This window comes from Chiroxiphia lanceolata, chromosome 7 (genome assembly GCF_009829145.1).
Source record: "Chiroxiphia lanceolata isolate bChiLan1 chromosome 7, bChiLan1.pri, whole genome shotgun sequence".
NCBI lineage: Eukaryota > Metazoa > Chordata > Aves > Passeriformes > Pipridae > Chiroxiphia > Chiroxiphia lanceolata.
The window spans coordinates 866,878-879,394 of NC_045643.1; the positions used below are offsets into that span (position 1 = coordinate 866,878).

A 12,517-nucleotide genomic window follows, 5' to 3' on the forward strand; every position below is an offset into this window, starting at 1 on the left:
TGCTTCATGCTTTTCAGGGGGGATTTTTGGAGAGGCAGGGAAATGTGCATTGTTTCCGGGAATTTTGGCTTCCTTGGTTGAACTCAGATAAGGACAGGAATAGCCAAAGGTCAAAATCATGGCTGTGGACAGCAAAGGAGACAGATGAAAATACTTATGGGGTCACTGAGTCACAGAGGTTGAAGGGACATCCAAGTCCAACACCCTGCTCAAAGCCAGCTGAGGCCAAGTTGCTCCATGCCATGTCCAGCTGAGTTTAAATTCTTCCAGGATGGAGATTTCACAACCAAGGCATCTCAGTTTCCACCTTTTTCCAAGCTGGAAAACTCCAGGTTACCAGTAGCATCTCAGTGATGCTCCCCTGAATATCCATACTACATCCATCTTGCCTTTAAGGGACAGGGGGATTTCCCAGCAAATAACTGCTTTCCAAACCCTGGAAAATTACTCCACTGATACCCACTGTGGCTTTAACAAAGACAAACCCATGAGTTTCTCAAAACCTCCATTAGACTTTATTTAAAAGTTCTTTGTATAGACTTCCTGACACAGAACCCACAATAAAAATAAAATCCCTCTCCCACCCAACACTCCCCCCTCCCCAGATTGCTTTGCTTCGTATTTTATAAAACATACAACATCAGAAGAATGCCAGAGGCATCCTACACCACAATTTAAAAATTTGTTAACTGAGGCCTTGGTCCCAGCAGTGCATTTGCATTCGGAAACTTTGCTTCCTTTTCCTTGCTAGTTCGGTTGGCCACATGTGTAACAAATGTATACAAGAGATCTAGTTTGAGATCTAATCCAGCAAAAGGAGAAAAACAATAAAAGAAGAAGAGTGAAAATGGAACCACTTGTTTATCTGAATCAGCCACTCTCTTACACAAAGGCTTCCCCTGTAAAGGTACACTCAGTTATGAGAAGGTTCAAAGCAAGCAGGTAGCAAGTTGCAGTGAAATTATTATGATTCTTTTTTTTTTTACTTATTTTTATGGTGCCTTAGACAGGCAAACTGCCGAAATCAGGATAAAAAGGGTAATTTAGAGACACGTTGAGAGACAATAACAGTCTGCAATTAGGTAAATATTTGGCAATTTTGAAGCTATACAATATAACCCTGGCATGTGTAGCACTCAGTCCACAAACAGTTTAGCACCATATTGATAGGTCATGCAGCAAACCCCTTCCTTCAGGGTTTGCTTGGAAGTTAAAAGCATGAAATATTACAGTGCAAGGTCGTCTATACCCTTAGCTTCTATAGGGGCAAGGTGGCAATGGTGATGCTCCTGGCTGTCTCAGAGGTATGTGTTGGCCAGCCCCGGGCTCTATGTTTTTATCGTCGTCATCACACCAGAGTTGATGTTCCCTGAAAGGGGTTTGATGGAGAAAGAGGAAATAAATAAGGTTATTCCATGCAGGATACTGGGGGAAGGTAAATGAGTTTATTGCCACGGCTTGCTGAGGAGTCTGGCGTCACAAGCAACCCCACAACAGCCACGCAAGGGACTGGGAATGCCAGGGATTTGGCTGACCCCTTCTTACCAGAGATGCAAAAATTTTCACATTCTTTCTGCGTGTGAAATCTGTTCTCGTTGCCGCCGCAGCCGCCGTACCAGAACCGGGCGCAGCTCCTGGTGTTGGGGTCGTGGTACCACATCAGCACAAATTCCCTGCAGGTCCCCACGTCCTTCTGCAGCCAGCAGATATCCATGGCTGCAGATAAAAGCAGGAGCAAGAGTGGTCAGCAATAGCACTCCTGGGTGAAGCGCAGCCTCTCCTGGCCGCGTTTGCACGGCAGAGAATGCCTGTGAGCAGGGCTGGCATGCAAGCTCAGGCAGGGCAACCACGGCATTGACTCTGCAAGTCTCCTGTGACTAAATCCCATCTCTTTCCTTGCAAAGAGAAGGTCTTTCCCTGGAAGTCACCAGCCCTGATCCAAAGCCCTCATCCACGTTGCTGCCATGTGTCCATGGAGTGATGATGAGATGAAGGAGGGGCACTGCACAGCAGCAGTCGCCTGCAAATCCCCTGGATCTGCAGCAAGTGATTGGCAGGTCTCAGATCTGGGAGAGGACTGGCTGGGCTGCAAGGGAAAATGTATTGGCACCATCATTTTCCTGTTAAAATGCCTGCCTTCCTCTGAAAAGAGAAATCTTCCATGTGAAGATGCTCCTGGATCTACCACACACTGCCCACGTTTTCCTGCATCCCTTGCTGGGTGAGCAGGGAACAAAATAACAAAGCACTTGGATGTGTTAAAATGAAATTTCCAAATAACTTTTAAAAAATAAAATGAAATCTGATATTAGCCATTAATTTACCGTGTCACAAACCTCCCTTGCACACAGGGGTGCAGCAGGAGCTCGTGCCACCTCTGCTCAGCAGGGCATACCCATCCTGGATGAGGGGGAGTCACAACAGACAAAGTGTGAGTTCCTTGCTAGAGGGGTGTTTGCAACCAGGACCCTTTTTTAAGAAAAAAAAAAAAGCCTTTACCTTCTTTCCTTTTTTTTTTTTTTCCCCCAAAAGCAGAGTTAACTCAACCTGTCCCAAGCAATAAGGAAAAGCATTTTGCAAGGATCTGAAAGATCTTACCTGGTCTCTGCTACACGAAAGAATATAGGAAAGACTATATAGATAGAGGGTGAATATATACATATATTCATATATACATATATATATATATATATATATATAGATGCATTTACCAGTAGGTTTCTTTAGTGCCTGTTGAAAGCAAAGGTGTACAAAACCCCTCTAACATTTTAATAGGAAGAAGGGCGCAGAGGATTATCCCTGAAATCCCAGCTGGAAAGTAGGTCAGGCAGTGGACCCTGGGCAGCAGGTTCACTTTAAAGGAAATTGCAGCTGGTGCTGGCAGCTGCTCAGAGCTCAGGAATGCTGCAGCGAGGCTGGGATGCTCCTGGGATGGACAGGAAATGTCCGGAATGTCATAGACCTTGCACCCCCCCATCCTCAGGTATGACCTTCCAGTTCAGCTTTGCTTTTGGGGCTCCTACAGCCAAAAGCCTCCCCATGCCTTTGGCAGGCTCTTGGCCTTTTTTATATTCAGATTTTTTTTTTCCCTAAGATCATCTCCCTTCTTCCACACATTCCAAAACTCTGAAATCCAGCAGATGTGAACATAGAAATTACTCTACCCCAAACTCTGCACAGGAATCAAATCCAACCAGTAACCAAAACATTCAGGAAGTATAATATAGTTTTTCTCTGTAAAATGGGGTCCAGGCAACTCAACTTCCCCCCAGCCCCCCTTCATCCCTTTGGAAGGTGGAATCAGCCTTCAGAATCAGCAGATGCACAGGGAAATTCAACCACCACTTTAGAGGCAGAACTAGTTTCAGGAAAGCTGTGGAAAATTCACTTAAGTTTGTCTGCTGTCATATTCCCATGAGTGGCTTGTGCCACTCTCCAGTTTCACATCACCATGGGTGTGGCTCAACCCCTGGAGGGCATTTCAACTGAAACCTACCAAAAACTCCAAGCCCAAAACACAGTGAACCCCAGAATGGTTTAGGCTGCAAACTTAAAGCTCATCCAATCCCACCCCCTGCCATGGGCAGGGACACCTTCCACTAGCCCAGGTTGCTCCAAGCCCCATCCAGCCTGGCCTTGGACACTTCCAGGGATCCAGGGGCAGCCACAGCTTCTCTGGGCAACCTATGCCAGGGCCTCCCCACCCTCACAGGAATTTATTTCTTCTATTTATCTAACCTAAATTTCCCCTTTTTCAGTTTGAAATGAAAGAAAAAGCTTCTTCAAAAATTTCAAATAACTGATGGAGAGCAAGAACTAAGGAATTAAAATGTGTTTTAAGCTGTGGCTGGCTTTGGCAAGTTCAAAAGATGGGGAGAGCCATGGCAAGCCAGGGTTTTAATTCACCCCACGGAGTAAATGTGCCTGGGCTCCTCAGTGGCACATGGTAAAAAAATGAAAATAATAATAAATGAATCATAGAACCATTCAGGTTGGAAAAGCCCTTGAGTCCAACCATTCCCCAGCATTGCCAAGTCCACCACTACACCACCAAGTGCCACATCTACACATGAAATATATGTATATGTATATAAAGTCAATAAATAAAGGTTATCACAGCTTTTAAAAGGTTTCAAATGGAAGGTGGGTCTGTGCATATTTTTGTACCCCAAGAACCTTTAGGTTTGAGAAAGAACAGTGTTGTGCCTGGTATGGGCTGAACTGAGAGCCCAACCCAGTGCCCAGCATCTTAAAGCTGAGCTGCACGTGAATCCTGTGTCTCTTTTTCCATGGTGGATTCAAGCTCTGGATTTCAGAAAAAGAGAAGAGGATAAAATGGTGAGTGGAACGTGGCGGGCAGAGACACGAGCGTCCCTCCAGGGCCCCTCAGCTGCTTTTCTTGACTATCTGCCTGGGGCAGAACGGTGCCAAGTTGATGAAATACCATTTTAGCCTCAGCAACACTTGCTGGAAACATCATCAAGGCATGTGACAATGATCAGAAGGGGCTGGCCCATGGGCTGGGGCTGGTAAAAGCGGGGCCCTCAGGAGAAAACCACACCAGGGGGGCTTCCCTGCTCTGTGAGGGCACAGTCCTGCTCTAGGTTGAAGAATATGGGTTTCTGCTGTACAGGCTGTACGCTGCTTCCTCTGGCTGAAAACTCCTCAAACTGCAGCCAAGGGATTCAGGATGCCCATTTGAATCCCCAAAGCACCTCCAAATCTCCTTTTTCCATCCCAGACATCTCCATGGCTGATGGTGGCCTCTTCCTTACTTCCCTGCACATTTCTTTAGGGGCAACCACAGCTGGACTTGGGCTGCCAGTGACAAAAATTACCAAGCCTAAAATTCCCAAGCTCCTTTTAAGGAGACTAAAATAAACCTAAGAAAATCAAAAAGATGGGAGAGGTCCTTAATTTGCCATGACTCCTCAAGGGCTAATGCCCTGCCGTTAGGTACCAGAGCTGTCTTCCCTCCTTGGTTTTCCTCCCATCTTTGCAGAGGGCCCTGAAACACCACTGGGAGGGGGAGGCTGCTATGATAAAGAGGCTTTGCTGGGATCAGGTTCCCATCCCAACCTTGCTCAACCACCACAGTGGTGACTGGAAGTCTCTACTCCCTTCCCAAGTCCTGAAGAGGTTTGCACACAACCCTTTAACCTTAGAAGCTCCTTGAGGAGAGGAGGTCATTGCCATTTTCCCACGTGCTCCTCCCTCAATCTTGATTTTGATCTTTTGGTGCAAAATGAAAACATCTGCCTGCAAGGCCTGAGTCTGTTGGAGTCACTTCCCATCAAGTGTTCTGGTTACTGGCAGCGAAATGTTTGGAACTCTCTGCATCTCAGCAGAGTGGTGGCATTGGTTGGTCACACAATAAAAACAGAAACTGGTTTGGGCCCGTTCCAAGCTCCAGTTCACCAACCCCACGTTTTGCACGAAATCTACCGAGTGGTTTTGCCACAGAGCCGTGATTTGCAGTCAGGTTGTGCAAACAAAGCATGTCTTGCTGTGACAACACACATGCAAAGGTGGCTTGCTCATGCAAAGCGGATGGTTGGGCGTGGTCTTGTCAAGGAGCAAGTGAAAACTAAGTCTGTATTACTGGTGGTAGCCCAGACAGGCTAGGACATGCTGTGAAATGGTCAAGGTGAGAGAATGGATTTGCTTGGTCTGTGATTAGTAATGGTTTTTTTGGGTGTTACCTGGCGATAATCTGTTCTCATGTTGCTGCATGGCTTTCTCAGCTGCTGCTGGAGGAAAAAGAGCATGTGTTAGGATTTTAAACCATGTTTTCTCTCCAATCCAAACATCATTTGACAACAGGATAAAATACAGAAGGATTAATCCCCATGTGGTACTTACATGGCTTTAAGCATTTGCTAATGCACTCAGCTTCGGCCTCAAATCTATTGGCATTACCTCCGCAGCCACCATACCAACCCTGGCTGCAGAACTTGTGTTTGTAGTCAAAGAACCACACAATCTGATAGTCCTTGCACTGCATGCCCATGTCAAAGTCCAGCAAGCAAGGGTCTGGCCAATCTGCATGTCAAAAGGTGCAAAGGTTAAGTGACTCTGAAAGGGTTAAAAGCTGAAAAAGCAAAGAGATTGAAAAATAAAAAAAAAAAAGGAAAACAAAGCCCAGTACAGGACTGGTGGCATTTCCTTCTCATGTGATTTTTCTTGCTGGATGCAAACCTTCCTCAGCCTCCAGCTTACCTCTCCTCGCTCTTGATTTTGTCATGCATCCAAACTCCAAATTGGAGCAGCATGGTGGGAGCCCCTTACTCCCTGCTGGTGCACTCAGGATTGAGCCCTCACACAACTCCCCCTCCTCTATTCTCAAAGCTATTTGTCTTGGCTGCAACTTTGAATCTTTAAGTGTGTTTATCTCTGAAAGCAAGCTGCACCTGGTGGACTTGAAGGCTTAGTGCAGATTTAAACATATGCTGCTTTCCTGGCCCCAGTATAGATAATTTAGGTCCATACCCCAGAGTTTTTATTAGCAATGCTAGTCCATCCATGCTATTTTACCTACATAAGGAGGGCAGAATTTGGGGCTTCCTCCAACGTCTGTCAGAAGATTTGCATGTGGGTCTCTCCTCTTGCACAGACACTTGGCTAAACCCTTCCCAAATTCCCTGCCCTCTTTAAGGTCTTCAGCCTGGTGAAACCCTTCATATTAGCATCCTTGGGGAATATTTCCCCCAAATGGTCAGATACATAAATCCTCGGGCAGTGGCGTTTGATGCAAGTGGGTAATCAAGAGGAGCTGAGAATGAGAGGTTTGTGTGGAAGCACAGGGCAAGCACATCCATCTGGCTTTGAGAAGGAAAAGCCTACAAACCTTATTTCCAAAGGGCTGGCACACAACAGGTTAAATGAAGCCACGAGGGTGGGGACAAGGCTTCTGAGGGGATGTCGGTGCCAGGGAGAGGGACCAAAGGAGCAGGAACATATGGGAAGGGTGGGATGATGGGTCATGCAGGAAGGCAGAAACGAGATGGTCCCTGCTTGGCACAAGCCCTCGGTCCCTCCAGTGGTGCCACCAGCCAGGCATGAGGTCCATGTCCGTCCCACTCAGCACGAGCAGCAGCCAGAGCTCAACAGCAGCTTCACAGCTCTTGGCTGAGCACAATGAGCAGCAGCATCTCCGCGGGAAGAAAATGAGCCACAGTGCAAGCAAAATGTTTAAAGAAAAACATGGGATGCATTTTGGACAACAGTTCCATGGTTGGATATGCTGCTTGATGAAGGTTGAGAGCCCTTCCAGGTCCTTGGAGGAAGAATTGCAGCCTGGCATTGATGGTACAACTGAGTGTAATAGTGCTGATATAATGAGCTTGACGTCAACCAAAGCGATGAAATGACAATTAACAGCTACAGTGATTGTGGGTTATTAACACAGGTTAATGGGGTCAACCACAGAGTAGGAGCTGACAGCTCACTCATTTAGCAGTTTACTACATACACCACCCATGGCAGAGCAACAAGGGATGGGCAGATGGGTGAAACTGGAGGGAGGCTACCAGTTAGTCTAATTTATGCAAATGTCACTCCTGGCAATCTCTGGCTGTTGGGCATAGAATCATAGAACACTTTGGGTTGGAAGGGATCTTAAAGATCACCCAGTTCCACCCCCTGCCATGGGCAGGGACACTTTCCACTAGACCAGGCTGCTCCAAGCCCTGTCCAGTCTGGCCAAGCCCTTACTGGGAGCTGTGTGTTAAAACAAGAGGCTGAGACCTGGTTTTTGCCCCACATGGGGAGGTAGGGAATGAGCAAGCATCAGGTGATGTTCTGTATCCACAGCTACATCTACACATGCCAGGGAGGCCATGGGACACAATTTGTCCCTCAAGAGTGGCCAGCACTTGGGTTGTGGCTCATCTCCCATCCTTATTATAGGAACAGGACCTGGTTTGAGTTCCCCATGAAGACCACAGCAACTTCAGGGTGTTCTGGATCCCTCATGGGGCAGAGACCCCACTACAGGGCTCATACCCACATGGCCAAGGATGTCATCTAGGTCACGATCTGTTGGCTCTGCAAAGCAAAGGACTTACAGATCCTCTGGTCCCGAGAGCACTTCGAGACAGGACGGATTTAGGAGCAGGCAAGGAGAAGACTGGTTCTCAGTGGGATCCTGCCAGAGCCCCCCAGCCCAGCACTCCCACTATACTCACCACTGTCAGGCCCTTCCAGTGGCTCAGTGTTGAGCATCATGTTGGCCAGAGACACCTTGGTCTGCGCTGAGGCCTCTGTGGAGAAGGAGCAGGGGGTCAGCCAAAGGGAAGGGCATCTGCAGCAGCGCCCTCAGCTCAGCCACAAACAAACTGCCTGGCCCCAGCTCCGGCACAGGGGATGCACATGAGTTGCAGGAGTCAGGTCTGGGTCTGTTTACCCTACACGTACATTTCAGAAATGTTTATTGGAGGCAGCTGATGGGATGAGTCATCCACAACCGCCCAGCTGTGCCTGGAGGGCTTCCCTTCCCTCCCGGCCAGCGGCTCTGCTGCACAACCCAGCTCATCCTCAGGGGTCATCCCAAAGAGTATCCTCAGGGCCCCACGTGACCGCTGGGGAGGGTCCCCGCTCACCCCACTGCACTGACTGGGTGGGGGCTCAGGAGCTGCATGTGGCCTCTCTGTAGCCAGTTTAACTTTGCTCTTCTGGCCTTAGAGACAACAGAATAAAAATGGCATCCTCCAGGCGAGCAAATCCGTGATGGGTCCTCTCTTGTTCCCTCGAGGACTGTTCGTACATTCCATGGCTCTCCTGGACCACACTCTTCCCATCACGCCTCCCTTTCCACTAGGAACTACACTGAGGGTTGTCACAGGGGGAGAAAATCCTTGTGATGGGAAGAACACGGTTCATACTGCAACGTGCCCTGCATGGCTGCACCCCACTGCATCGTGACCCTTCCTGTGGCTCATCTGCCACGGGGCTGGAGTGTAGCAAGGGGCTGCAGCCACAGGAAGGGCTGGATTTGCTTTTCTTTAGTGGACAGCATGGGTGTGGGTAAGGGGACAATGCTATTCAGTATCCAGGTCACAGCCTGTGGGCTAATGTGGTGTCACCACTGCCTGCTCAATTTGTTCCCATTCAAAATTTATTCCATGGGAAATGCAGCTTCCCTAGGCATCAGGAGCTCCAATTCAGCACTTGCAAATGTTACTTCTCCACATTGATGTCTTTTCTCCACATTTTTGTGTGTATGCTTATTGCTTGTGAAGGTAAGAGACTGGTCCAAACCCACTGAAGCCAAAGGAAAGGCTCTCTGTGGGCAGTAAAACTGGATCTGAAGTGCCAGAAGAAGCCAGACACAGCACTGGCACAACCAGCACAAACTTCATACCACCAAGCCAAGTCACCTCTCTGCCAAACTGTATTAAAAAAAACTGGCTGTGTCTTAAGCAGCAACTTTTGGCCATGCCAGAGGGCTCAGGTTGCTGAGGTTCGCACGAGATCTGTACACATGGAGCTTAGATCCCCAAAGGACTAAACTCTCCATTTAATTTCTTCTTTGTGGTTTGGTTTGGGGTTTTTTTTGATAGTATGGGAAGTAGACAGGAGCATATGGAAATGGCAATTGGAGAAGCAGCTTTTCTTGCTTATTTTGCAATCGGGCTGGACTGAATTTACCAGTTTGACTCTTATTAATTGCAGCAGTGCTGGCTGGACCCCCACCAGGACCTTTTGCACCGTTGTACAAACCCTCCAGCACGTACAAACAAACCACACTCTGGGACTGCCTTTAATTATCCCACAGTCTGTGTCAATTCAAGCCCACTGAAGTTTAACTTGCATTTTTCAAAGAAACACATTTGCCCCGTCTCATAACCTGCTGCTGGTCTGGAGGATTGCAGAGATGCAGTGACACAACTGAGCATTGCCAGGGCTGGGGTTGTTGCTACCAACTGATTCCCTGTCCCTTACTTATTTTTATCCCCATTTTTTTGTGTCCATTTAATGGAAAAAAAATAAAATAAATAAATGTGTTTTTAAGAGGTACTCACTGGTGCTGAATGTCCCTGTGTAGGTTACTTTGGGCTGGGATTTCTGGTAGCCGGTAATGACGACGATGTATTTTTGTCCACTTCTGAGCCCTCGGATCACGTGTTCGGTGCCAGTCAGGTTTTGCTTCTGCACGAGGGAGTGGTCGTGTGCCAGGGTGACGGTGATGTCGAACGTGCTGGCCTGGTGTGGCTCGGGGCTGGCCCAGCGCAGCCGGGCACTGCTCTCGGTGACATCCGTGATCTGGAGGTCGTGGGCCTTTGCTGCAAGGCAAAATCAGAACAAACAATGAATGAGGGAGGAAAGGTCTCGGGGAAAAAGTGCCTCAGTGCTGCAGGATCTTCTTCCTAGTCCACTGACAGCCAAGGCTGTGAAACCAAGGCTGGGACTTTGCTATCTCAGATGCTCAACCCAGTACACTGCAGGGGGGCTTTGTTTTCCATAGCCTAGATGATTTATTTATTTCTAATCATCTGTTGCAATCTAGCAAATCAAAATTTGGTTTTTTTTTTTCTTTTTTACAATATTTACACAGCCTGAAATTCCCAGCACTTTCCCAACAACTGTAAATGTGTCCAGTCTGATCCTTCTCTAGGGTGCAATGGATTCACAGCTGCTGAAGACCTTCAAGCCAAGCCTGCCTAAGATTGAACCTGGAATCACAGAATAGTTTGGGTTGGAAGGGATCTTGAAGGCCATCTCGTTCCAACCCCTCTTCTGGAGAGGGACATCTTCCATTCTGTCAGGTTGCTCCAAGACTCATGCAACATTTCCAGGGATGATAAGCTTAACACAACCTTACACAGATCAAAGAAGCTATTAGGGAAAGGTTTTCCTGCTCAGGCAGAGTATTGAATGAGACTTTTATAAATGCTGCTGGAAAGCAGCAGCAGAGCAAGAAACACCAAGCAATATTTGTTCTCCTCAAGCTTATTGAAAGCATTAACCTTGCAAAAGCTGATTTCTTTTATGTATTGCTTTTTATCCATTATTTATGCAGAGGCATGCCTTCAGTGACTGCATAAGCATCCCTGTGCTTTGACACATGTTCTTGTTACTTGCTCAGCTACTACAGATCTGCCTGTACCCCCTTGCAAAAATACATGGGAAGTCTCTTTTACATGAACTGTGCTCACATGAAAGAGCTTTAGAGTTCCCAAAGAGGTCTCCACACTAATTCAGTGATGAAATAATTATTCGCATTAGCTGACAGAGTTCAAACAATGCCATTGTATGAATCACCATAAATAGCGAAGCTTGGCCAAGGGGTAGTGCTGCAAGGAAATCATAGAAAGCAAAAGGGTCACACTAGAAGGAGAAGTTCCCTGTTGCTGGATGGATTGCCCCAGGTTTAGATGTTCTTCTTATGTTTTGCCTGTGGTCAGCCTGTCCCCCAATCATTTTTGTACAAAATTCTCAACACAAGTTGACAAGTCAACCCCCCAGTGCAGATCTCCAGATTTGCACCTAAAAACTTGTTTCTGCGAGCACAAAATCTGGCCTCTTACTGACGTTTCCCATAGGTGTGATCCTCCCAGGGAGGAAGAACAGGCACAGCCCCTGTGGCACAGCCGAGGGGGAGGCAGTGCTGGCGTGGGGAGAGCTGCTCACGTACCGCCCTGTCTCCTCCTGCCGCCGGCCGTGGCGTTGGCGCTGGCGCGGGCGGTGGCCTTGGCGTGGGTGGTGGTGCTGGCTGCGCTGGGAGCGGTGGTGTTTGCTGGCAGCATGGCACTGGCCGTGCTCTGCTCGCTGGCTCTGCTCTGGGCCGTGGTGCTGGCAGTGGTGGTTCTGGCACGGGCACTCGCCGCTGGCTTGATGGTCGCGCTGAGCGTGGTGCTGGCACCGAGGGTCCGGCTCAGGGTCGCGTTGGGTGCCACGTACCTGCCGAAGAAAAGCAGCTGAGACGGCTTTTCTTTTTGTGAGCAGGATTTTGGAAGCAGAGAGGACAGGACATAAAAAACACTGGCAAGAACCCACCCGAGGTCAATAGTCTTTGCCAGCTTTAGGTTTGCCCACAACCAAGCATTGAAAAGCGCTGCAGAGCACTGCTCGTCACTCAGGGCACAAGTCTATCTGTGCACCAACTTTACACACATAAGAGTGTTTCAAGTGTTTCAAGGTCAGCTTGGACAGGGCTCAGAGCAATCTGGTCTAGTGGAAGGTGTCCCTGCCCATGGCAGGGGCTTGAAACTCAATGAGCTTTCAGGTTCCTTCCAACCCAAACTGTTCTGTGATTCAGTAGACAGGTCTGTAACATGCCTAATTTCAAGGGGCTCAACCTTCTAAAGCCAGCACAGCTCTGTGCCAGCAGGGAGTCTTGGTGACACAAGCCTTCACTTCTCTTCAGAAAATACTAGGATGCATTCTGTGATGGATTCTCTATATCAGATAATCCAGGGCAGCCCAGCCTTTGAAAATAATGTGTTGAGTAGAAACCCCCAAATTAATTGTAATTTCTGGAATTCCTGACCCAGACATTCAAAGGAGCATATACGTC

General features: G+C 48.0%; 1 protein-coding gene across 7 annotated transcripts in view; it reads right to left on the reverse strand.

Annotated features, from left to right (window-relative positions):
- Nucleotides 1-492: 492 nt before the first annotated feature.
- Nucleotides 493-12,517, reverse strand: part of COL6A3 (collagen type VI alpha 3 chain) — a 61,059-nt gene continuing 49,034 nt past the window's right edge. For 4 of the 7 annotated variants that reach the window (XM_032694064.1, XM_032694065.1, XM_032694059.1 and 1 more), the window contains 7 exons: nt 11,636-11,901; nt 10,023-10,283; nt 8,187-8,261; nt 5,863-6,042; nt 5,703-5,750; nt 1,546-1,716; nt 493-1,369 (listed from right to left, as the gene is read on the reverse strand). In XM_032694064.1, coding sequence (XP_032549955.1) covers nt 1,329-1,369; nt 1,546-1,716; nt 5,703-5,750; nt 5,863-6,042; nt 8,187-8,261; nt 10,023-10,283; nt 11,636-11,901 — 1,042 coding nt within the window. In that variant the 3' untranslated portion in view covers nt 493-1,328. The remainder of the gene's footprint in view (nt 1,370-1,545; nt 1,717-5,702; nt 5,751-5,862; nt 6,043-8,186; nt 8,262-10,022; nt 10,284-11,635; nt 11,902-12,517) is intronic. The other 3 variants (XM_032694060.1, XM_032694062.1, XM_032694061.1) reach the window with 3 other exon arrangements.